The sequence below is a fragment of the Ambystoma mexicanum genome, chromosome 13 (assembly GCF_040938575.1).
Source record: "Ambystoma mexicanum isolate Mex_15411 chromosome 13, UKY_AmexF1_1, whole genome shotgun sequence".
NCBI lineage: Eukaryota > Metazoa > Chordata > Amphibia > Caudata > Ambystomatidae > Ambystoma > Ambystoma mexicanum.
The window spans coordinates 709,556,401-709,582,289 of NC_090938.1; the positions used below are offsets into that span (position 1 = coordinate 709,556,401).

The 25,889-nt window shown below is 49.8% G+C and overlaps 1 protein-coding gene across 2 annotated transcripts in view; it reads left to right on the forward strand.

The window, feature by feature from the left end:
- The window catches only part of LOC138521764 (E3 ubiquitin-protein ligase TRIM39-like), a 198,743-nt gene that overhangs the window by 106,013 nt on the left and 66,841 nt on the right, over window positions 1–25,889 (forward strand). For both annotated transcript variants that reach the window (XM_069634830.1, XM_069634829.1), the window contains exon 4: window positions 18,746–18,976. In XM_069634830.1, coding sequence (XP_069490931.1) covers window positions 18,746–18,976 — 231 coding nt within the window. The remainder of the gene's footprint in view (window positions 1–18,745; window positions 18,977–25,889) is intronic.

Genomic DNA, 25,889 nt, shown 5'->3' on the forward strand with positions numbered 1-25,889 from the left:
TCGTTATCTCGCGGCAGTTGGACGAATGCCCAGTAATCATATTTTCGACCTGTCTAAAGATGGCCAACTGGTAGTATCTATCAGCCCAAGCTAAGATGACTGCTGGGCTGTAATGTCATTCCGCTACGCATATTCCCACGTACTCAGAGTGGCGTTCTGCTTTGATAAAAAGAAGAGCCGTGCAGTGCGCAGTGTTTGGCAAACCAAAGGATTCTGCCACCAAATCCACCCTGTGGTCACTTGCTCCTGTCCGCTTTACCAAGATTGTATTAGAAGAGGTGCAGCCCTAAGTCGCCTCTGCCCTGGAAAGGGAAACTGCCTGCACTGTGTATAAGTAAAACATTAAGGTCTTCCTTTTTGGGGATTTGGCGTACATCACCCTTCCAACTCCCAGGAGGTTCTGGCAGTATATTCTTAAGACCCTAGGAAAGTATTGGAGAATGGATAAAGGAGAGCAGAGATGGTGGATGAGAGACTGGGTAAGAGTGAAGGACGGCGGTGGCAGTGGACAAGCCAGTCCAGAGGTATAACTCTACACAATTCCGGAAAAAATGTCCAGAGAGCAAAACTGAGTTGCTTACAAAAATGTATCAATTTTTATTTACTGTGATACAAAAAATATACAAGATAGTCAATTAATGACACAATACTTTAAAGAACATTACATTATATGACACGGCAGCACAGGTAAACACTGTAATTCAATTTCTAAATATTAAAATAATCAGTCGGGATGCGTGGATTGTGTACTTCACTCCCGACTGTTATACAATTGTGTCATTTTTAGCTAGTGTTGTTTGGATGAATGTCAGTATGAATGATGTATGGTTTGAATGCTGCACTTTGAGTGGTTTTGATAAATGGACTATTTTTAGCCATGTGTTATGTTTACCCTATGCTGCCGTGTCATATAATGTAATGTTCTTTAAAGTATTGTGTCATTAATTGACTATCTTGTATATTTTTTGTATCACAGTAAATAAAAATTTATACATTTTTGTAAGCAACTCAGTTTTGCTCTCTGGAAATTTTGTTCCGGAATTGCTTGGTACAATAATACTCTGGCCCAGGGTATAGAGTTTTCCTGCTCCTTTCCGCTCTTGCAGAGGTATAACTCAGCATGGCCATCCAGAAAGGTCATTAGTTGAGAGATGGGGAGAGGTGAAAAGGAATATACCAAGGTATAACAGCTCTGAGGCTAATGGGATTAGCAAGCCAACTGAAGAGACTTTCAGGGTAATTCATAGAATTTCGCACAGAAGTGGAGCACGCGGTGGGCGCACAGTGTGCACGTGCGAATGCCTGCGCCAGCCGCGTGCGCTAAAATCGATATCCGCGCACAGCGTATTCATGGATTTTAGCCTCCAAAACCAGCCGTGGCGCAGAGTGGCGCAGTGACCCTGCAGCAGCGCCAGTTATGCCCCCAAGAACGCCCTCGCCCAAGGAAAAGCCATCAAAATTCCCAATTCAGCGCAAAGGGCTGTGCTAACCCTGGACCAGTATACAGGGCTGGCAAACAGCAAACGCTGAGCGGGGAACGTGTATTACTGGGGTGCGCGGGAAGTTCCACATGCAATTTCAGCAGGGTACGTGTATTTCTGGGGTGCAGGGAAGTTCTACACGCGATTACAGCCGGGTACGAGTATTACAGGGGTGCGCGGGAAGTTCCACACACGATTTCAGCAGGGTACGTGTATTTCTGGGGTGTGGGGAAGTTTTATATGCGATTTTAGCAGGGTACGTGTATTACAGGGGTGCGCGGGAAGTTCCACAAGCGATTTCAGCAGGGTACGTGTATTTCTGGGGTGCAGGGAAGTTTTACATGCTATTTCAGCAGGGTACGTGTATTACAGGGGTGCGCGGGAAGTTCCACAAGCAAATTCAGCAGGATACGTGTATTACTGGGGTGCGGGCAAGTTTCACACGCGATAAGCCCTGTGCGAGTGGGGTATGTGTATTTCGGGGGTGCAGGGGAGTCCTACACGTGAATTGGCAGTGTGGGTCCTCCCAGGTGTTCCCTCAACACCCTCCATGGCCCCTGCAGGCAGACCACACCACAGGGGACTACCCTGCACCCTTGGTCATGTTCCGCAGGCAGCCCATCCACCATGGGCATGCCCCCCCAGCCAAGCCACATGTCACCTTGCACTAGTGATCACCAACGCATTACCCCCTTGCACCCCCACCCCACAGCAGTGCAGGGCACTTGCCAGCAGGCCCCCACACGTCCCCCAGCACCCCCACCCCCCCAAACAGTGCAGGGCACCTTCCAGCAGGCCCCCACTCATGTCCCCTTGCACCCCCACCCCCCAAGCAGTGCAGGGCACCTGCCAGCAGGCCCTCACTCATGTTCCACTCATGTCCCCTTGCACCCCCACCCCCCAGCACTGAGGGGCACCTGCCAGCAGGCCCCCACTCATGTCCCCTTGCACACCCAGCCCCCAGCAGTGCGGGGCACCTGCCAGCAGGCCCCCACTCATGTCCCCTTGCACCCCCAGCACTGAGGGGCACCTGCCAGCAGGCCCCCACTCATGTCCCCTTGCACACCCAGCACTGAGGGGCACCTGCCAGCAGGCCCCCACTCATGTCCCCTTGCACACCCACCCCCCCAGCAGTGTGGGGCACCTGCCAGCAGGCCCCCACTCATGTCCCCTTGCACCCCCACCCCCCAGCACTGAGGGGCACCTGCCAGCAGGCCCCCACTCATGTCCCCTTGCACACCCACCCCCCAGCAGTGCGGGGCACCTGCCAGCAGGCCCCCACTCATGTCCCCTTGCACCCCCACGCCCCAGCACTGAGGGGCACCTGCCAACAGACCCCCACACATGTCCCCTGCACCCACACCCCCCAGAAGTGCGGGGCACCTGCCAGCAGGCCCCGACACATGTCTCCCAGCCAACACGTCATCACAGTCTAGATCCCTGGCCCTTATGGCCAGCCTCCACATGCCAAAGACCCACCCAAGTATTGCATCCACCCACATAGAAATGCCAATTACATGATACAACCCCAATGGCAAGTATGTAAATGAACACATGTCCGTCACACACACACAATGGGTGCAAGTGAATGTCAAAACCCATATCATGACATGCATGAAACCAATGAGATAAAACCACACATGGAATTATGAAGAAAAAAAAGTTTTAAAAGCAACATGAATGGAATTAAAATCAAACAAACAACAATGGGAATAAAAAAAGAAAAGCTGCATGTCCGTAAAAAAATGAAAAACAAGAAATCATAATCCAAAGGAAAGGTGTCCAAAGTCACAGTCCAACAAAGCAAATCCAAGGGAAAAACAAAAGTGAAAACCATTGCTCCATGGGGAAATCCAAAAAAAAAAAGATGAATCCAATAGTGAACTATATACAGATGAACAATCCAGGGTCCATGATCCCAACTGAAGAAATGAAACCTATCAAAAATACTACCTAATGAAAAACTATATACAGAAACGTGGTGCATTGTCCAAGCGCAACCAAAATAAAGAAAAAACCAAAGGAAACCTAACACTATCTAACTATTTACAAGGGCAGCGGGCAAGTCCAACGGCTCACATGTTGATGTCCCGGGCCAGGGCATCATCGAACTCTTGCTCGATGTCCCGGAGGCGGTCCTCTTCCATGGCCCCGAGGGTTCGCAGGGACGATGACATCTGGAACTCCAGGTCCCTGCGAATGGCCTCGAGGCACTCGGCCCGCCTCATGGCCCTACGCATGGAGTTCTCCGCCCTGACCATCGTGAGCCATGCCTCTTCCGCCCGCTGCCGCTCCGCATCTATCGCATGGCCCAACCGCTGCCACACGGAAGACACTTCCCTTCCAGGGTCCTCCTGCCCTCCGGCCGATGCCTGCCCCTCCGATGATGAAGGCCCCGAGCCATCATGGCTCCCACCTTGTTGCTGCTGCTGCTGTGCCGCTGCCTGTGCCCTGGCTCCTGCTGCCTGCACATCCTCCTCCAGCTGGGGTGCAGTTGTTGAGGTGGCCACCCCTGCTGGACGTCCGACTCCCGACTGTGGCAGGGATGTGTCCTCCACCAGCCTGGCCGCAGGGTCAGAGGCAGCTCCACAGGGCACCCAGGTGACACATGGGTGGGAAGATGGCACGGAGGACGACTGGCACATAGGTGGTTCAGTTGAGGAGGGGGTCGGAACAAGGGCCAGAAAACTGAGGAATCCGGCCCTGCCGAGCTGTCCCAGTGGGTCAACGCGGTCAACGAGCCATGCGAGAAGACGTGCAGTCTCCTCATGAAAAGAAAGACTGCAGGTCAGCTCGCATGGCACGTTGACGCAACGCCACCCCACCCAGGACAGGCTCAACCTGGTGCCGGATAGCCACATCCGCAGGGAGAGGAAGGCCAGTTGGTGTAAGCCAATCCCCTCCCTGAGAACGGGTCTGGATGTAGGTATCCCTGCTGGTGCAAGATGATGCAGTCACAGGATCGGGGACAGGATTACACACAGGCACCTCCGCGGGGCCTGTGCTGCCTCCTGTCCCTGCCCCTGCACTGCACCACTAGCACCAGTGGAATCCCCACCTCCATACCCCGTCTCTGTCCCTTGCACGGCCTCCTCCTCCACCAAACCCCCCACCAACCTGGATGACTCAGTGCCATCTTCCTCCGTCGGGCCCTGTGGGGTCTCAGCTGCGACATGGGACGTGGCACCGGACTCCTCACTCCCCGACGAGATGACAACCTGGGAGGGGAGCCGGGCCTTGCGTCTCCGGCTGGCGGTGCGATCCCTGCCGCTGTGCTCCACAGCACCTTCTCCGCCCTCTTCATCAGTTGACGCTGCAGACAGGGAGAGATAGGAGACAGGCATCAGGGAACTCTACAATGGACTCATACACACATGACAGTTGTACATGAGTGGCATTGTCAAACTTCAGACATGGCATCACAATCCCCAACACACGTCATTGCAACTCACACACATGAGCTATTCCACAGCCATATTGCAACAGCCAGCACCATCCATACACATACAACAGCATGAGCAGCCAAAGGTGAGCCAGACATCACATGAAACACAGGGAGTGCACTAGACATGCATACACGACACCACAATTACATGCATATGTACACCTCCGCCAATTGTCGCAATGATGAGATTGGCATCCATGTCACATCTGGCAATCAGTCTTCTACATATCAGTCTCACATGCATCCATGTTGCATCACTGTTGCACCCATGTCAAATACACACACATGCACATGTACATGGTGCAGATACATGCAGCTGGAACCAACATCCATGTGTGACACCACAACCATGCCAACTTACATACACAGTAATCCAAACATGTGTGCTCACACATCTGCATTTGGCCTGCATGCTTACCCACACATACACCATCCATGTGTCTCACACATGAAAGGACTTGCATGTGTCAGCCTCACAGCCCTGTACATACACATCCATACATGGCCCTACAAAACCACATGTACAACCTGCACACTGCTGGCACACCATCACACGCACAGCTTCCAATCAGTATGCATGTACACTTACCACTCGACTCCAGACGGGTCTGCCTCTCAAGGACCTGGACGTGGAGCGCTGGGCATATGCGTTCCAGGACCCTCATCTGATGTTCCGACAGGTGGCCCAGGCGCCCCTTAGCATCCGCTGCCTTCAAGAGGCGCCGGGCCTTGTTGTGGGTCCTGGACCTGAAGTCCTTCCAGCGCTTCTTGACATGTTGGAAATCACGGACTGCCACCCCCTCCGCGTTGATGGCAGTCACGATGTCCGTCCAGATCCGAGTCTGTCCTTACTTGTCGGCGGCCGACCTTCCGAAAAGGGCATCATACTGCCCCAGGACTTGCTCCACCAGGACACCAACTTCGGTGGCAGTGAAGCTGGTGGCCCTCTGCCTCTCTGGCTGGGGGTTGCCAGTGGTGCCAGATGGTGTAGTGCCCGACATGGCAAGGCCAGAGGCAGGTGTGGGTGGGCAACTGGGTCCTGGGGCTGGGCTGTGGAGCGATGGAATAGCAGTCGGGAGTCTTCGGTTCCAGCATGGGTGGTCACAGCAACAGCACCCCGGGCTGACGTGCAGGCAGCAAATGGCAGGGCACGTGGGCAGCAGGCAATCAGGCAGCAGCAGATGGCAGGTGGGAGCGTGCTCAGGGCTCTGGGGGGCAGTAATTCGGCCTTCTGGGCAGGAGCGTGGTCTTCCGTGTGCGAACGCGTGGCCAGCTTGATACAGAGTGATTTGGCACGTGAAAATCTTGCACGTCAGCGTGTAATTCGAGGAAAGGCCCTTAGCGCGTAAGCGCGTCAGCATGCGTATGCGATTTCATTGGACCAAAGGCCCTTAGCGCGTAAGCGCGTCTGTGACATGCGCGCGCAGGCGTTTCCCTGAACCCGGGTGCATGTTACACGTCCAAGAACTGCACGTCTGAGTGTCAGCTTGTGTAATTGGAGGATAGGGCCTTAGCACGTATACGCGGAAGTGACGTTGGACGTGTGGGCAGGTTCAAAAGGTACATGTAGGATGTCATTTCCTTGTACGTGCTTTTCGTGGAGAGCGAGTGGGTCAATTCTGTACTTCTTGTCGGTTCACACGCGATTTACTTCACAGTGTTTCTAGTTCGTACTCCCTGTTACCTCTGACAGCTTTTTTCTGATTTTCTGTTGGGCCTGTTTCCTCAAACAGCGTTCACTTCTTCTTTTATCCTGTCTCTTCAGACAGAGTACAATTCTTCTTTTGGCGGGGGTGTTGCCAACGCGCACACATGCATATTTTTCACGCTCTTTTTACAGGCAGACGGTGAGTCGCGCACGTATTTACCAACTGTGCTTGCCCTGTGTGTCGCGTACCCCTTCAGAGGTCATTGTAGGCTGCGTGTAACACACGTATGTTCATTTTTGTGTTTCTGGGTGCCACAGCGTAGTGCGGGTTAATTTTTTCACGCACGTGGTCTACGAGGGGTTGCGTGCACATTATTTTCTGTTGTTGGGGTGCCTCTGCATTGCGTGACCCGTCATGTTGCCCCAGGGGTCACATACAGCCTTGCTAGAGCACTAGGGTACGAATTCCATCTAGTACCCTACCCCTTTGACCCCCAATTGCCCAGGACAATAGTTTACTGCAACTCCCATACGCACAACAACATCAGTGCCATGGTTGGGAGGCGACCAAGCGGTAAGGGTGGCAAAGGTGGCTGAGCCTCAAGAGGTGGGCGTGGTGGGCGCGGTAGGGGACGTGGCCGGGATTTGCAGGGTACCCCTAGCCCCCCATGTGTGGAGGACCAGTCAGGGACACCCATGCCCCCTCCCCCCCATGGTTGAGGGAAACGTGGCTGACACCATCTCTGCTCAGCCCTTGTTGGACCGGCCCATTGTGGCACCTGACCTAGCACAGGGTGACTCCCAGGCTGACTTCCAGGTCGCCAAGTCTAGGCCACGTGTGGCGGTGCAAGTTGGTGTCACCAGGCCACGTGGATCAGGGGCAGCTATGTCATCTGCTGCCCCGAGTAGGCAGGGTGGGGAGGCTGCAGGGGCAGCTGCAGCTCCATTCACCCCAGCTCTGACTCTCCCAGCCAGGGCAGTGTTGGTCCCAGTCCATCTTGCTAACGTTCCCCCCTGACTAGGTCACACTTCAGCCAATGCCTGCACCAAGTCCCATGCTCAGTGTGCATTCCCACACTCCAACTACCCAGTCCACCGGTGCGCCTGCCCCTAGTGGCCAGAGCGGCGTAGGCCACTCAGGATCCCCACCACCTTCCAAAAGAAAGAGGAAGAGTGCTTGTCCAGTACAGGCTGATACCCCAGACACGGCTACGCAGTCCGGCACGCCAAGGAAGCCTAGTTTCAATGATGCCGAACGTGATGCACTTGTGCAGTATGTGTTCGCACATGACAGCGAAATATTGATCACTTCAGGGTGCAAGACCACACCTGCTCGACGTCAGGCACACTGGCAGACCGTCACGGACATCATAAGTGCCCTTGGATTCATGAGGCACACAGCTGGTGAGTGCTACAAGCGCTGGAATGACCTTAAGCACAGGGCAAAGAAAAAGCTGGCCTCAAGTCATGCCGCTACTCTGGTGACTGGAGGTGGGCCTCCACAAGAGGACATTGAACTCACTGTATATGAGTCTGTTGCTGGGACCTACGTCACAGAGGAACAGATCCAAGCTGTGGGAGAACTGCCAGATTACGAGGCATTGTCCGGTGAGTGCACATGCATGTGTGTGTGATCCATGTGTATGTTGTGTGTGTGAGGGGTTCTGATTGAGTGCCAGGTGAGGGTGTGTGTGCCTGAGTGGTTTGGGTCACCCATGTGCTTCATCCAAAACATTCTGCGCCCCTGGATTTGGGTATTACAGTATCCCTTCTGCCCACAGTAGACATTTTGTGCAACATCACGCCAGTTTCCCTTGAAGTGGCATCTTGCAACAACATTGTTCTGTATTTTTCAGTGTTCATTCAGGCTGATAGTTTCAATTCCCACACTTTCACTATGCATTTCTCAGCCCTATTGTCAAACAATATGTGACATGCCTATGGTACATGCCATCTGTGTGATGGCATGTGTCATGTATGTGGATTGGACATGCCACTCACAGGCCAATGTGTGATGGCACTGCTAGCCAGCATGCAGCTAATGTGTTGCTCTTCCATCTTGGTGTCATCAGTGTCTGACATTTTCCTCCCCTTCAAACTCAGTGACAGTGCATGCATGGGAGGGTTATAGTCATGTGGGACATGTGTCAATCAAGTACTGGTTCTGTAGCTTGTCAGGCCTAATTGTGTGCCATGGTGCTAATGCCTGTTTCCATTTTTTGTCTTTCATGTTTTTGCAGGGGATGACACAGTTGATGCTGTTGAGGGTGAGGAGATGGTGCAGACCCAGGAGGGATCTCAGGCACGACTGGGCACCAGTGGGGGTCGGGGTGTGGTGGTGGGTGAGAACCCACTCTTGCTGCAGACCGTTCTCTCCAGGGGTGTCTCTGGGTGCACCTCCCCAGACCTCTATTCAGGTGTTGATTCAGATGATGAGACCTATGTGACTTTGCAGGTAGGTGTTTCTGGAAGGGATTCTGTTCTGTACAACCCACCTGCACCAGGGGTACAGCCCACTATGGGGATGTCAGTGTTGGTAGGTCCGCCTTTGGTGGTTACGTATGCAGGGCCACACTCCGCAACATCTGATCCTGTTCCTGGGCCAGCAGATCAGAGGGGGAATGCAGTCCTGCAGCCTCAGGCAGCGCCGACACAGCAAGGCACAGTTCGCCTTGCCCCAGACAGGTGTGGTGCCCGCCAACGCGGTGGCCGTACACCACCAGGCAATACCGCATGGGAGCAATCCATATACGGTATGGCAAACCAACAGGCAGCATCATCTGAGATGATGGCTCAAGCAATGGAGAGGGTGGCCACTTCCATTGTCCCCCCAGAAAGGCAGATGGTGCAACTATAGCAGGCAACAGACGGCGCAACTATAGCAGGCAACAGACTCCCATTTGCCAATCACTCAGGGAGGACATGTTGGCGTCCAACAGGGAAAGACGGGCGGCCCTGTACACTCTGAGGGACGCCATTTCTTTAGAGTCCCAGGGCCAGAGGGAAGCCCTGAGGGTAGAAGTCCATCACCTCAGGCAGACTCTTGTGGACCTTGAGGCTTCCACTGTCACGAGGACAGAACAGCTGCTGGAGCGGGTCACACGTACGCTCTCAGCAGAGATGCAGGCAACTCAGGAGGAGGTCTGGGCATCACGTCAGGTGGTGCATGGGGATCTCTGCACCATATTCCTCCAGAACGAGACCTTGCACACCCGCATGCTTGCTGCCATGGAGGACCAGACTAGGGCTTTTCGTGGGCTGCCTCCCATAGCACATCACCTCCTGTGGCGGCAGCAGCACAGAGTGATGAGAGCGACCACAGCGATTCTGAATCTCTCACGATAGCGTAGCCGTGCAGGCCATGAGCCCATGGAGGTGTTTTTTTTCGCAACATCCACACAGGTGGCTGTTGGTGTGCACCCTGTCCTCGGACCTCCTGGGTGGCCTCCCCCACCCCCCATGTCCCCCACATGGCCATTTTTGATTTTTGATATTTTGTTACAGTGTGTTGCCTTGTGTGACTCCCATGGGCATCCACTGTATTCCGGCTGGGCACATGCAGGCTTGTCCTGAGTTTGGGTTAGATGCTTGGGTTCGTGAGACACACACCCCTCCTGCTTCCCGTTTCCATGGGCTTGCAAAGGGTGTGCCCAAGTGACAGTGACTTACACAGTGAAGTTGGACTCCCATGACATGTGTGGGCAGTCTGTAGTCAATACTGTGTATACATTCCTAGTGCATATTGTTGTAGTATTGTACACTGCATGGTGTATTGATGTGTGCTTGTGCATCCATGTCTCCCTCCTAATTTGCAGGTTCATTCCTCATGTCTTCACAAGGCCGTCTACTTTGGAGATGGAGTTCATGTTGTAAGCAGTGCACTTCTAGATTTGCGTGGCACCAACACTGTACAGTTGGAAGTGGTCGATGTGCTAGCAACACCAGGTTGTAAGACTATGTATCCTTTAACTTAGTACTGTCATGTGAATGCTATGTTTGGGGTTGGGTAGGTGCATTGTACTGTGGTAAGTATTTGGTCATGTGTGTTGTCAGTTCTACATTAATGGGAGCATATTGTGTGTGGCCAGTTTCCATTCGGGACACTGTACTTTGTGACACTTGTGTCATGTTTTGGGGATTCCTTTGTTTGCTCTCACATAGCATGACATGCCATGGTGTGTTGGGTGGCGGTGCTGGGGAGGGTTTGGGTGACATGGCACTGTTGTCATGTTGTATCTTGCAAGGGGGTAATTATTTTAGCAGCATAGAAGTGTGTCTTTTGATGACACAGCATTGGTGGTGTTTGTGTAGTTAGGGATGCACACAATGGAACACTTCCAGGTGAACAATCTGAGGCTGGTATGGTTGTGACAGTTGACTGTCAATTGACTCATCATCATTGATAGTCAGCTGGTATGTGCCGGGGCTGTGTGCACTCCACAGGGGTGTGATTTTAGGTGAAGTAATTATCCACCAGCTGCGTACGGGCTGCCTCACCCCGTGCCCTTTTCCCTTCCATGCGCAGCAGGTGTGCATGTGGTTGGGGATGTGGGGGCACCACCATGTCCACGGCCAGGCCCCGGCGCGTTGCAACGTTGTGCAGGACACATGCTGTCACTATGATCCTGCACACTACTGGGGGAGCATATAACAGCTGCCCGCCAGAACGGTCAAGGGAGCGATAGCATGACTTGAGCGCTGCGAATGTGCGCTCAACTGTGTCCCGGGTAGCAATGTGGGCTGTGTTGTAGCTTACCTGGGGTGGCGTGGTGGGGTTCCGAATTGGCGTCATCATGTGGGTGCTCAGAGGGTAGGCACTGTCCCCTGGGGAGGTGGTGATGGGTATCATTAGTGGGGTTGTGACATTACTCAGTATCTGACATGCATGCATGTGCAGTGGCATTTATACTCACCAAGCAGCCATGTATCGCCATGCCGCCCAGCTTCTAGGTCTCGGTTTAGGGTTGACATTCTGTAAATGAAACTGTCGTGGGTGGACCCTGGATAGTTGGCATATACTGAGGTGATGATTCCCTTGGCATCACATACTACCTGGACGTTGATGGAATGCCAGTGCTTGCGGTTTCTATAGATGTGCTCAGATGCCCTGGGGGGACTTAGAGCCACATGGGTGCAATCAATGGCACCTAGCACTTTGGGGAATTGTGCCACCCTGTAGAAATCCTGGGCGGCAGCCTGCCTTTATGCAGGTGTTCTGGGTAGGTATATGTGCCTGCAGACTGATGGGCGTATAGTGATGATGGCCAAGACCTGGTGTAGGCAGCGTGACTGCGTGGCCTGTGACACCCCCCCACTATAGCACTTGTCCGCTGAAATGATCCAGTGGCAAAGAAGTGCAGTACATTAAGGACCTTCTCCAGGGGGCTGAGTGCTTGGGAGCACAGGGTGGGTGATGTGAGGTTATCCTCCCACTCACTGACCAGGTCGAGTATTATGTGAGGTGGAAACCTGTACCTCCCATACACGTGTTCATCAGGCATCCCAAAAAGGCTGGTTCTGGGTGTAAAAATTCTGGCCCTGACTATCCTCCTCCTCCTGCGGTATCCCACGGCCACTGCTGCTAGGAACGGTATATTCATCCTGGCGTCTGAGCTTATTTGTTGTTTGCGCGCACTTTTATGATGCGCGGGTCGACATACGCCTGCTTCCTGCTGGTGTACGTGTTTCCGGATTGGCCCGTCTTTTTGGGCGCATGCCTTACCCACGTTTGATTCCATGAATATGTGTTGTAGGCGAGCGCGTGAAACTTCCCACGCACCCCAGTAATACATGTACCCAGCTCCGCCAGGCCCAATCGCGTGTGAAACTTCACGCGAACCCCTGAAATACACGTACCCAGGCCAATCGCGTGTGACACTTCCCGCGCACCCCAGTAATACACGTACCCCGCTCACCCAGGCCCGATCGCGTGTGGAACTTCCTGCGCACCCCTGGAATACACGTACCCCATTCCCCAAGGCCCAATCGCGTGTACAACTTCACGCGCACCCCTGAAATACACGCACCCTGCTCCCCCAGGCCCGATCACGTGTAAAACTTCCCACTAACACCCGGAATCCACGCACACGCAATTTTTCACACAGCAGGTGTCGCTGTTTGTCACGTACCCCTTTGCACGTCATTTGTCCTAGGGGGGCCACAGTATGGGACATTCATCAGAGCTGTATATTCGTGCTTTTTGTTAGCGCACATTTTGGCGCACATTTTTTTCCAGCGCAGGGACGCTACCGCCTGCCTTCGTGTGGGGGACGGGTTTGGGTCTTTGCGCGTCTTTGCCCGTGCGCTGGTTTGCCCTATTCGATTCCATGAATACGTGTTGTAGGCGAGCGTGTGGGCGTTCCGCGCCCTTGCCTCCTGTACTTCCCCCGTGACGCCCACTTTTTCACAAGTTGTTCCCCATTCCGAGTGTTACGCCCCGTGTTCCGCCTACTTTTGTCATATGCGCCGCGCACCTTTTCAGCGCACATCCCTGATTTTACTCGCGCACGGACTTCCATGAATAGATCTGCGCTGGTTTCCCTGCGATATTCGCACTTGCACTGCGATTTTCGCTCTTTCACTGCAAATCGCACGTTTTCGCACGCTTGCGCCGAAATTTTCAGCGCACATTAATTCCATGAATCGGCCTCTTAATCAGACTTATTCATGAGAGCAGGTAAAACAATAGCAACAGCAGATGACTCTTGGTTGCGAATCCATAAGACCCACCAAATACACTAAGTGAATCACTTCTTTGCATTGATCCTGAGACCTGTGGTATAGAGACATAAGGTTCCATCAGGATTCCCAGAGTCCTGAGCCAAGCTTTACCAGAGCAAATTCAAGTCAGAGAGGTTCCGGGAGATTGGTGCACAGACTTGCTGAATATCAGAGATTAGAGGATTCCAAGCATCAAATCAGAAAGAAGCCTACATTGAGCTGGAGAGACATATAAGCCGGCATTGCCTCAGGGTTAATCCTAGCTGGAATCGGGTGCTACACCCAGTGCTTAATTTGTGGGGGTGTTTGCCAGGTCTCAGCCGTGGTACTTATTTTTGAGCCCTGGAACTTATTGTCTCAGTTTGACAATGATGTGGTGTTTTGGCAACTTTATTGTTTCAACTGTGAGTCGTCGTAGTCAAACATCAATCAACTACAGTGTGCAATGGCTAGGGTCTCTGCATCCTGGGTCAGCTTATGGTTATTCATGAACCTGATGATTCAGGTGAGCAGGGCAATGCTGGTTATACGTTTTCAGTGAGAACAATGAGTTGTAAGGTGGCAGTCAATCCTCCATGCTTGTGGATAGGACAGTGACCATGCCAGCAGCACCAACACAGGGCAAAGGAAAGGGAAAAGGGCAATGCCCAAGAGCAGTGCCTGTCATGAGTGCCAACCTACACAGAAGGATCTAGCTGCAGGTAAGTTAATTAGTTCAGTTATGATTATTCCTGATTTTGCTCATCAATTTTCTATAGGAGGAAAGCACATTTGCTCTTTGTCTGTGCATAGCGGGTCAACATTTTCCACTTGCCACTTATAGAATGAGAGCCACATGTTAACAATGATATGTTTTAAAAAGCACTTAAATACTTCCCTTACTTCAAGACACAACTATCATGTGGAGCTGTTTTGTGTTAGGTTGATTGATATCTGTAAAATGCACATATGCCTTAAGTAGTGTATCCATCAACGCTGATGAGCCAGTGAGAGTTACAGCTTTGACCCCAAATAGCCTAACATTGTTGAGAGCAGCCAACGGGTCGTGGCAACAGTGGACTGGGAGCTGCCCAACCCAATGTGTTTGTTTTGTTTAAACCTGGCCCGCGTTGCACGTTATCTGTCAATCCACTTGTCTGCAACACTGCACACACTCGGCCAAGCTCTGAACACCCTCTTCCCTTTTCTGCCACACTTTCAGACAAGATGTACACACCCAAACCCTTGCTCAGCCACAATCTACACTACACCAGCAGCTATCAGTACCTCCTCAGCCATGCTTTCAAAGGCTTATGGCCATGGTTTATGGCCAGCCAAAGGTTGCAGATAACACTTTGTACGTCATCTCCTGGCCACAGAAATTATCAAGGGGCACTTCATGGATTCCTTTTAAACACATTTCTTTCATACACACTTCACTTGTGGGACACAATCAGAGACTTTTGAAACCGCCTCGTTCTTTACTCCTCCTAGACGTGACCACTCCGATCTGTAACCCCACTCTTTATTCCTTGCTCTTCCTTCCTAAGCCTTTCACCTTCAGGTGCTTCCTGCACCTCTTCTTGTTCTCCTTTGTCTCTTTTTATTTCTTTCTTCTGCACACTTGCACTTTCCTTACCTTCTTGTACACACTTGTACCCTTGCACTGCCTCTTGCTTGCTTTCACCTTTTTCCGTGCCTCTTGCACTTTCCTTTTCCTTCCTGTGGCTCTTGCATGCTTCTCTCATCCTTTCGTCCTCACTTGCTCCCTCCTTTTCGGTGTGGGTTACTTGCACCCTTTTCTCACACCTTTCTGTCGTCCCGGTGCTCATTTGCACCATTCCTTTTCTTTCTGCTCGCTCTCAATGCTTCTTTATACACATTCCGCCTTTCACTTTCGTGTCTTTCGTGCTCCTTTTCCAATTGCTTTCAGCATTCAAAGCCTTTTTACTTTATGTTGTTTACTTTTCGCTCAATGCCGCTTTATATTCTATGTCTTTCTCACGCTCTGCTACAGTCACACACACGCTCCTGAGTTTCCTTGTTACTGCTTTCATGAAACTCACACGGCAGTCCCTTCAGGATACACAGGGCTGAGGTCAGGGTCTCACCACCTCCCCCTTAGGCACCCTTCGGGCCGGTACAGGCCCCAAGGGAACAAGCATTCTCCTGGATGCCACCAACAGGATGCAGGCAGCCTTACTCCGTCTCCTTGGAGACACGGCTCCCTCGCCACGCTGCAGCCCATCGCAGACACCAGGCCAGCGTATCGCCACACGGTTCTCCTTCAGCCCTCAGCTCCTGTCAGTTTATGCTCCTTGGCTCCTCTGGTCCAGGCAGCATCCCCAGTTCGCTCACTCTCTTGAAAAAAAAACATACCTTTTATAGTTGTGAAAATAGATATTTAGAGTCAGGTGTGTGTGATAGTTAGTAAATGCATGACTCTGCCTGACTCTATCAGTTGGACAGTTTACGTTCTTTCTATAGTCAGTTTCCCTTACTTTCCCCATGTTGTTTCTAGGGGTAATCTTTACTGCTCCCAGTTGCCTCTTCCTTGTCTCAGTATTGGTTGAAAATGGGGAGGGACCGATGGAAGGATTTTGGAGGGTAGATCTATTTACTGCTCTTCTATCAGGCACGGAATTGACAATGGACATAGGGAAATCCTGTAGCCTGGTTTTCCCTCAAGGGTGGTTGCCCCCTACTATATACCTGATGGTTGAAAACATGAGTTTTTATGGTATTCCCTGGGATTTAAATTGGTAGAGGATTAATGGATATTAGCATCAGACTCCTGGCTCTGTTTTGGTTGGTCTTTTTTCCTTCCTCCCCCTCGGGTCAGTGATGTCTGGATTGGAATTAGGGAAAATGAAACCTGGATTAGGGTGATGGGAATCAGCGTATCCCATGAAGGCGTCCGGGACTTCCTCCTCCTTTTTTTGTCACCCTGTCAGAATACAGCGTCTTGTCTGGGGTATTCCCACAAAGGTAACCCCAGATTCCCCTACCCAGGTGGTCTTCCCTCGTTTGTCCACCCCCAGGGTGGGGATCCAAGAGCAATGGCCCTTCCCAGGCCACCTGAATAGAGGGTTCTCAGGTTCTTAATGGGAGAATACCCCTAGGTTTCTCCCAATACCAATTACCAGGAACTCATGAAGACATTTTCTTCCTCTGCATGTCAACTTACTCTTGGAGAGGCAAGACATTTTTATTAAAATGATAGGAAATTATTAGTTGGAAGAGGAAAAGTGAAACGCTGGTCAAGATGTCAATTTTCATATTGACAATATTAATGGTTAAAAGGATCGAGATTACACCATTTTTATTTCTTTTCAATGATTGCCAATGTGTGTCCACAAATTCCTTAAACTACAGTTAACATTAAGACGTTGTCTGTGCGATTTCACAAGTGCTGGAATATCTTGACGAAAAATGACTAGAGATAAAGAAACCCTCATTTAAAGCCCCTATTTGAAGCTCCTATGTTAAAGCTCTTATTTTAATGACTATAGTTTCGGCCTAAGGTAGCGCTTTTAGAGCCACCTAATAGCCAAAACTAATAACCAAGGAGAATGCAGCACGTTTTTTGCAATGTGCTTTTCTATTGGCAAGGAAGGAAGTGAACCAAACTGCAGTATGACGTTAGGCTTAAGCAGCATCATGTCTAGTCTGGTGTAGTCAGAGACATCTGGCCAGTCCAGCAAGAAGAGCATGAACCAGGTGGAATGGTGCCTATTGGCCAGAACATCCTCCCAGATCATGTTCTCTTAGTGCCGTGCCATTAAGTAGTTAGCTACATATGGAATAGTGGCGAGGAGCACAGGGTTAGAAAACATTGTGGCTACGTTTCACATGAGGAGAACTGTTACATGTGTTCCTTTGGAGGGTCTTTTCGCTGTGCAAGTTGTTATGTCTGAGTACAAGTAGGGGGTATTTTCTTCCACTGTCATAGGAAATATTGCATGTTTCAAATAGTCAGCTATAAAATGGTATCTCCACTCCTGAAAGTGGGCCCTAAATCTCGAAATGGGTAAAACAGTCACACCTTTGGAGACAGTTCAATGTTATTGTTAAATGTTTAAAATCCAGCGAGGCACATTTCTAAAGACAGAAACTTATGAAGAAGCTTTCTTTTTGAATTTCTAAATGGAACATAGGAATATAAGACTTGGTGTCCTGGTTGACACTTCTATTTTCGCTGGTGCCTTGTTGATGCACAGACAGTTGAGTGTTTAGAGTGTGATTATTGTCCATAGATTTGGATCAAAATAAAGGTTTGACGAGCAGGAGCTAAAAGCACATAGTGTGCTGCAAATCTGACTTTTACGCAAGGATGACACTATAACTTTGCGGGTGTATGTGATTTCTTCGAATATATTTCTCCTAATGAAGATTTCACTGAATCGATTTCACTGAAAAACGAAATAGCAACCCCTCCCCAACCCTCCTTATACCCTTATTCCACACCCCACCTATAATGCATTACACATAAACAATTTCCCCTACCTTTTTCGGTTAAATATATTCAGTGAAATCTCATTAGGGGAAATGGTATTCGAAGAAATCTACGATAACGTAACTTTGCACCCAATATATATGAACCATTATGCTCTGTGTCCTCTAAATCAGTCCTAATGTTTCTAAATACACCTTCTCGAACACATGTAGCTGAAGTCAAATACTTAGGTTTCTAGGGCACAAGCTGGCCAGTTGAATCGAGCATAGCTTCTCGTAACTGTGGGGTCAAGCTAACCAGGTTCTTCATGTCATAATGCGGGAGCTAAGAGGCTCTCCTCAATTTGTGTCTCTGATATCTGTTTAGGGTACTGTTACATGCTCAAGCAGCTCTCCACGGCAGACCAGTTATGGGGAAGTAGTTGTTCAGGAGAAGGGAGAGGATACATTTCTTTAGAGCCCATTAGTTTTCCTGAGGAGACGTTCAAGCTGTTGACATCTTTAAGTGAGTCGTTCAGAGATGGCACCCTCTGTCTGGGCATTGGGAAAGGCACTGGTGCGCACAGGTTTTTCTCTTCGATTAATCTGGGTCATTGTGTGGATTCGAGCAGGGAGATGGATGTTCTGGATGTGTGATGGCCTGAAGTGAGGTATCTATATCATTTTGCAAGTGCAAGACTTTGGAGGTAAAGGAAGTGAATTTGTTTGTTGGGATTAGGTCGGATATTTGATCATACAGAGTGCAGCATCCGCCAGTACCCAACTTGACTATCTTTTATGTTTTCTGCTAATTGTGTTTAGTGGGACTTATTGTGTCATAGCTGCCCTCTTATGCAATGTTGAACTAGCAGCCATCCTCTAGAATACATACAATAATGGCTCTGCTTTCACTGTTGTCTGATGTGGCTTGGGGACTCTTTCAAACATTCTTTGTGTGTTTCTTTGGATAGCTATGCGTGCTTGTCTCGTTCCCAGAAGCTTACAAACTATTTCTGTGTCTTTTCTCTCTGTCCATAGAGGCAAGTGTCGAGGGAGAAACAGAAAATCCTGGTAGAGTTTCAGGCTCTGCAGAGGTTTGTGAGAGAGCAGCAGAATCTCCTGCTTGAACAGTTGGAGGAGAAAGAGAATAAGGAGCTGATGAGGATCCAGAGGAAGGTGAATGAAATGGAGGAGCTACAGTCCTCGCTCAGAGACATGATCGCAGAGATGGAATCAAAGTGCCAGCAGCAGGATGCTGAGTTTCTGAAGGTGAGCGGGGTCAGCAAGTCTATAGACTAGGAATAGCGCTTCACATATAGAAACCTGATCTCAGAGCTAGAGAGGGAGTGTGAGCAGCAGGATGCAGAGTTTCTGAAGGTGAGCATGGATCAGCAGTCCAGTAGACTGTTAGAGCAATGCTTCACCTATGGGAGCCTGATCACAGATCTAGAGAGGGAGTGTCAGCAGCAGGATATTAAGTTACTCAAGGTGTGAGAGTGTCATAAATCTATAGAACTATAAGCGTAACATTCAACCTGCAGGGACTTGATCACAGAGCAACAGAGAAAGTGCCAGCGGCAGGAATTGTAGCATTGTAGTGGTTACCGAAGATGAGAGGCGTGTAAAACCTATAGATCTAGAAGATCAGTATACATTCCTTAGGAACATTATTACAGACAGAGCAAGTATCAGCAGTGGGGTACAGAGCTTCTGCTGGTAAAAGAGGGTCAGACACCTGGAGAATGGGAAGCAAAGCATTCCACCCTCAGAGGCCCTGATCAATAGCGCCTGTGTCAGCAACACAGTGTGGAGTTTCTCACACCTGAGTTTGGGATGGGGATGTGAAAACCTGAGTTGATTTAGGATTGTGTAATAATTTAGAACTAGTCAGAAAGTGTGTTACTTTAAGGTCCCTGTCAGTAAGATGACTGATCAGAAATGAGACCAAGATCCAAATGACTTGTGGCTTTTGAAGTGTTTTACAGTTACAGAGGAGAAAACATAGAACTAATGTCTGAAATTCCTTTGCTCGATTAGAAGAAATAAGGTTGGCCTCTGTCCCTCCAATTCCATCTATGAGGACACGGGCGGTCCAATCAAGTCTCTTTCTTAATGCTCTCAACCATCAAAGGCTTTTGCCACAATTACCTGTTGTTAGCTTTCTGGGGTCCTGTACCCCGCAACTAACCCAACACAACAACAACATAAGAGTCCACAGTGGACCTCTCAGTGTGACGAGTTGTTGGCTTCCCTGGTACAGCGGATCATTCCCTGCTCTCGTCTGCTGCACCTCTGCTTCTCTCACTTTTTGGGGCTTTGGGATTGGATCTCCCTTTTTCCTTGATACTCCTCCTGTTATAATCTCCCTTGACTTTAGTGTAGCAGCACAGTCTCGTGTCTCCTCTCACATTCTTTGCAAGTCTTGGACCAATCTGTTCCTCTGCAACCTTCCTAGACTGATATCTCCTCCCCGACTAGGGATTACTTTATAACTCCCTCAGTATTTCTTTCTCCCCCTTCTTGGCCCCTCCTTCCAATCTCTAGCAATGTACTATTTCACTGTCTTCACCGTTTGTGCATAGTTAACACCACTCTCCAGATCTCTGGTCATCTCCTTCTCTCCTGCACCCCTTCTTTCATGTTTTGGGTTAACCCCTGCACCCACTCTTCCAAATCTTGGGGTGACACCTGCACCCCCTTCTCAAAATCTCAGGGAGGCTGCAGCGCCCCTTCTTTCAGGTTTTGTGGTAACCCCTTCACCCACTCCTCCACATCTCAGGGTGACTCCTGCACCCCCTCCTTCACACTTCTATGTGACTCCTACACCCCTTCTCCAAGTCTCAGGATGACCTTTTTACCCACTCTTCCAAATCTCTGGGTGACCTCTGTGCTCCCTCTTCCAAATCCTTGGGTAATGCTTGCACTCCTTTAAATGTCCTCCAGTTTCAATTTGGACATCTCATGTTTCCCCTCTCGTCTTCAAGCTGTGCTCTCCAGCTCCTTTTCCTTTGGCTCTCCCAACAACTGAATTGAATGTATTTTTTTATAAAGCACCAACTCACCCAAAAGCATTACATAAAACAACAAAAATGAACAACATAGGCAATCCAGTACCGTCAGAAGTAAGAACAATAAGCGTGAGAAAACTTACAAAGGCTACGTTGAGCTAATAGCAAAACAATCTTCATGACAAACAATAAAAATGTTAAAAACAGGTACATTGCGTATAATTCTTAAATTCGGGGATGGGTGACGTACGGCCCAAATTGTGGCAGCGGCTCAAAAACAGCGGAACATTGCTATGACCACAGCCAATGACGATACAGTTTGAATTGCTCAAGTAGCATCAGTCCTTAATATGTACCTTCCGAAGGAGTCTAAGGTTCTCAGTTCTGAGGCAACCACACACCACTCTTGTCTGTAGCCAGGCCAGGACTTCATTCCTAGGTGCTTCCCTCAACTCTTGTCTTTCTGGTTTATTCACATTCGTTATGATTATATTTCTCTAATCTGAAATAAGCCCGCCTCTTAAATTTTGATCAATTATCTCTGTCATTCCGGCGATTTTAATGCAAATACATGGATCCTAGTGGCCGCACTGAGCCAGAGACTACGCACAATGTCTCTGACTGGCCTTCTGAGAACTTGTCACTAGCAGATGACAAGCTACTGATGTCCTTCAGGTCAGTTTGGCAACCTTTTCTCAGCCATACTTGGAGGTGTCTGTGTATTATACAGGTCCGCTTGACAACCTTTGTCCGCCCTGTCTGGCTGTGGTACTACCTTATCAATGATTCCACCCAAGTGCAAAAATCCATAACGTTCTTACATAGGTTGAGGTCCCGAATAATCTTCTCCTTGATGTCCTACCATCTCCCTGTATTCATAGAGCCAACATTCAGCCCCTTCTCTCCCATATGACAATGTGAAAGGGCCTTGGCGATAACATTGTACATACTCTTTAAGGGGGATTGCATAGCCTTACTTGGGCTGATGGTAAACAGTCAATGTTTAAAGCTTTTCTTTCAAGGGGACCTATTCCATATGAAGCTGAAGAGTCATTCTAATGAACTGTTTGAATCTCTTAATCTTTTTCCAGATCTAGACTTGTCATAGGAGCGTCCATGGTGGAGCTATGCTCATCATTCATTATTTCCCTTCTCTCTTCTTGGAACCGCTGTCTTCTTCTGACACTTCGGCCAGGACCTCTGACAAATGACTATCACCCCGCATTATAGGCATACCGGGAATACCCTGCTCCCGAGAGTCCTGTTCCAAAGTCCCCGCTTTAGAATCCTCGTGTACAGGACCCTTAGTTGCCCCATATTCAGTGAGCTTAGTTAGAGGTAGGCGACCAGCTATATGCCCAGACCTGCTTTTAGACACATAAGGGCTCATTACGAGGAATACGGTAGAGGGATAAGGGCGCTGGTAGAGCTGCCGGCCCCGTTATGCTTCTACCGCCCCATTACGAGGTCTGCTGGCGAGTGCCGCTAAGGACGTCTGATAAAACCAGGCGTCCTTAGCGGGACCCGCTAGCAGACCAGGATGCTAACAACGAGACCGTCATTAACGGGCCCGCTGTTAACATCCTTCCCATTCCCATTGAGCCCTATGGGGGCTCAAATGGGAATGGGGATGTATCGGGTCTGGGTTCCTGGAATGGGGAAATACCGGGCCCTCCAAGGTCGGAATGGCCCGGTATTTCCCCATTCCAGGAACCCAGACCCGGTACCCGGTATGGGGGTAGCCATGCCGCTAAAAGCAGCATGGCTACCTCCATAATCGTAATAAGGCCCATAGGCTCTAGCAATACGCATTCTCACAAGATCTCCTGAGTGCAGCAGACTAGGGCACAAGTAGAGAGAGAGACGAGGAACAAAGGAGCCCCACTTACATCCATCAACAAAAAACATGTGTGGATAACTTAAAACAATACTACAGTGAATATCCAATTTTCAATCAATCCAAGAACAGCAGGGGAACATGGTACTTCCACTACCTCTAATGATGGTTTAGAGGTGTGGGTTACTGCTTCCTTTTAAAGTGGAGAGAAGTTTTTACAGGCTTTAATAGGTATACCAGATCTCAAAGATACAGAGCATGCAACACAGGCGGACTGGACATGAGCTTCTAACATACCCAGTTCTTGGAAATACCAGAACCAGACTGAAGAAGGACTAGGAAAGGCTACCGTGACAGACAAAGACTTACCAAGCTCACGATTCGCTGACCGTCCTTCAGGACATGTGCACTCTGTGTCAGCGGGAAAGCTCGAAATCATCGGGAGAGCTTGATGTCGGGAGAGTTCGGTGTGCAGCTACGTATAGTCCCAGGATAAAACTCCAGACCCAAGCGCGAAACGCAAAGCACAGAAAGCACACAACACACCAGTCTCTATGTATTAGAGGAAAGGACCATGAGAAATTCGTAGGAATGCCATAGGAGGTCCCAGCCATGAAGCTGCACTGCCGACAAGCAGCCACTTCGGATGAGGAGACAGAAGAGAGTCAACTGGGCCAGACTGAGCTACCTGGCTTATATACTGTGATTTCTGCTCCCACTGGGTGGAATGCTGTTTAAGGGTCCACACCTGTAATCCTGGGATGAGCTGTGTCCGATTGGCTAATGCAACCTGGGTCAGGTGGACTGAAAGGTTGCTGGGCCTCATCCATAGTAGGGCCTGCCATCATCGTGGATTGTATTTTCCCCTCTGACTCTACGTGGCGTTGACTGTCCTGAGCTTAAGTTCCTGGTTTCCTAAGCGTGAATTGGAAGTCCAGAAAACCCTCATTCTCTTGGAAAATCCTCCCTGAATGGGGAAATTGAAACACTCTATCCAGAGTCTCTCTAGAACATGACTTTGTTTTGACCTGTATTGACCTTGCAATAGTATCAAATCCTTATGTACCGTTGCTTAGGGAAATGTATGTATTTCTACACTGATGGTTTTGGGTCCATGTATTGGGTGCATTAGCTCACCGAAGGGATTTTTTGTGGCTCTTTATTTAATGGGTATATGGGTATAACATGTTCACTGTCCGTGTTCTGCCATTGAGCTGGGACGAAGTGAGGCTGGTTTTAGGATCCCCTGTGTACCTCCTCTGAGCAAACTATCCTTTATTTTGTAGTGGCACCTGGCCAATTCGACCATCCTCCTGACCGTCCCTAAAGTAAGTTGGGGGACTTCGACAGAACCCTCGAGCTCTGTCTGCATTTACTGGATGCTCAGTTGATTTGTCTCAACCCTTCTGATCCTGCAATTCATCATCTCTTCAACATCTCTTTGTAGAAAAGAACCAGATGCTTAGATTTGGGATCCAGTGTCTGAGGAACAGGAATGTAGTCTCCCGATTTAGTTTAGTTTAGTTTAGTTTATTTATTTGTACCGCGCACCGAACCCTGGGGTAGCTGGGCGCCGGAGACTTAAAAACAGTTACAGCATGGCAAAAATATACAGTACAGATTGTGAAAAGACAACAACGGCTTAGTAGACCGGGTTACAGGTGGTCAACAAAGGCAAGCAGAGAGAAAGTGCATTAAACGGCATTTTTGTTGGAAAGCCATGTTTTTGTTTTGGCTCTAAAAGTCCAAAATGAGGGTTCTGCTCTAAGGTATGGTGGCAAAGCATTCCATAGTTTGGCAGCTAGGACCGGGAAGCTGGCGCCGCCTGCTTTTTTTAGGGAGAATTTGGGAACAGAGAGGCAGTGTGCGTATGGAGTTCTAGTTGGTCTAGTTGAGGTGTGATTGTGGAACTTGTCTGCCAGGTATTTGGGTGCGTCGTTAGAGCGGCATTTATGGACGATGACGAGGGATCTGAGGGAGATTCTGTCTCGTACTGGGAGCCAGTGAGCATCTTGTCTGAAGCTGGAGATGTGGGCGTTTCGTGGGATACTGAGGGCTGCTCTGATGGCATTATTTTGAAGTACCTGTAGTTTGTTCAGGTTGTGTTCTGATGAGCCAAGTAAGAGGGTGTTGCAGTAGTCAATTTTTGAGAGCACTAACGCTCTGGCTAGTGTGATGCAGCTAGAAGGTGATAGGAAAGGTTTGCAGGCGTTGATGAGCTTATTGGTGTAAGCGGTTGAAGAGGCAGTTGCGTTCACCTGTCTTTTGAGCGAGAGAGTAGAGTCTAGATAAACCCCAAGGGTTTTAATTTCTTTGGCTACTGTGATTAGGTTACCGTCTATGTTGAAGGACGCGTAACGGGGGTCTAGTTTGTTTAGCCGGGGTTGGGAGCCGACAATGAGGAGCTCAGTTTTCTCATCGTTGAGGCATAGGCCGTGCTCTGCCATCCAGGCTTGGATCTCTAAATAAAGGTTGTTGATTTTGGTGGAGTCCTCGTCGTAGCACCCTGATAGGGTGATGAGAACCTGGGTATCGTCAGCATAGTTTGTGTAAGTGACACCTAGATTATCTAGGCGGTCAAACAATAGCTTTGTGAAGATATTGTATAGGGTCGGCGAGACGCACGAGCCTTGAGGAACGCCGCAGGTGATGGGGACAGGGAGTGCTGATGCCCCTGGGGAGAAGACTCGGGTGGTTCGGTTGGTTAGGAAGGACTGGATCCAGGCAGTCGCCTGGTTAGAGAAGGCCGCTGAGGTCATCAGATGTTCTGTGAGGATCTGATGGTCGACGAGGTCGAAGGCAGCTGATAGATCTAGCAGTAGGAGAATGGCTAGATTACCCTTGTCCTTTGCCTCGTCCATCTGGATTTTTAGGTCCAGTAGGGCTGACTCTGTTCCATGCCTTGGCCTGAAGCCGGATTGTCTGAGACCCAGGAGGTTGTTGTCTTCCAGGTGCTTCTGTATTTGCAGGTAGGCCACTCTGTCTAGGATCTTTAGGATGTAGGGAACGGTGGTGATTGGCCTGTAATTAGTTGGGTTATTGGGGTCTAGATTAGGTTTTTTTAGAAGTGGCATGACCCAGGCCTCCTTGAGGCTACTGGGCACTGAGCTTGATTTGAAGGATGCATTGATGAGGGCTGTTATGAAGGGGGCCAGAGTGTTGGCGCCTTCTTGGATGATGGGAGCTGGGCATGAGTCCCCTTGGCATCTAGAGGGCTTGAGGCCCTTAATGATGCTTTCCACTTCTTTAGTGGAAACTGGTGAGAAGGAGAAGGGGGGGCAAGTAGGTGTTTTGGGGGTGGTGGGCGGAGGGTGGTTTGTTTTTTTGGATAGGCTGA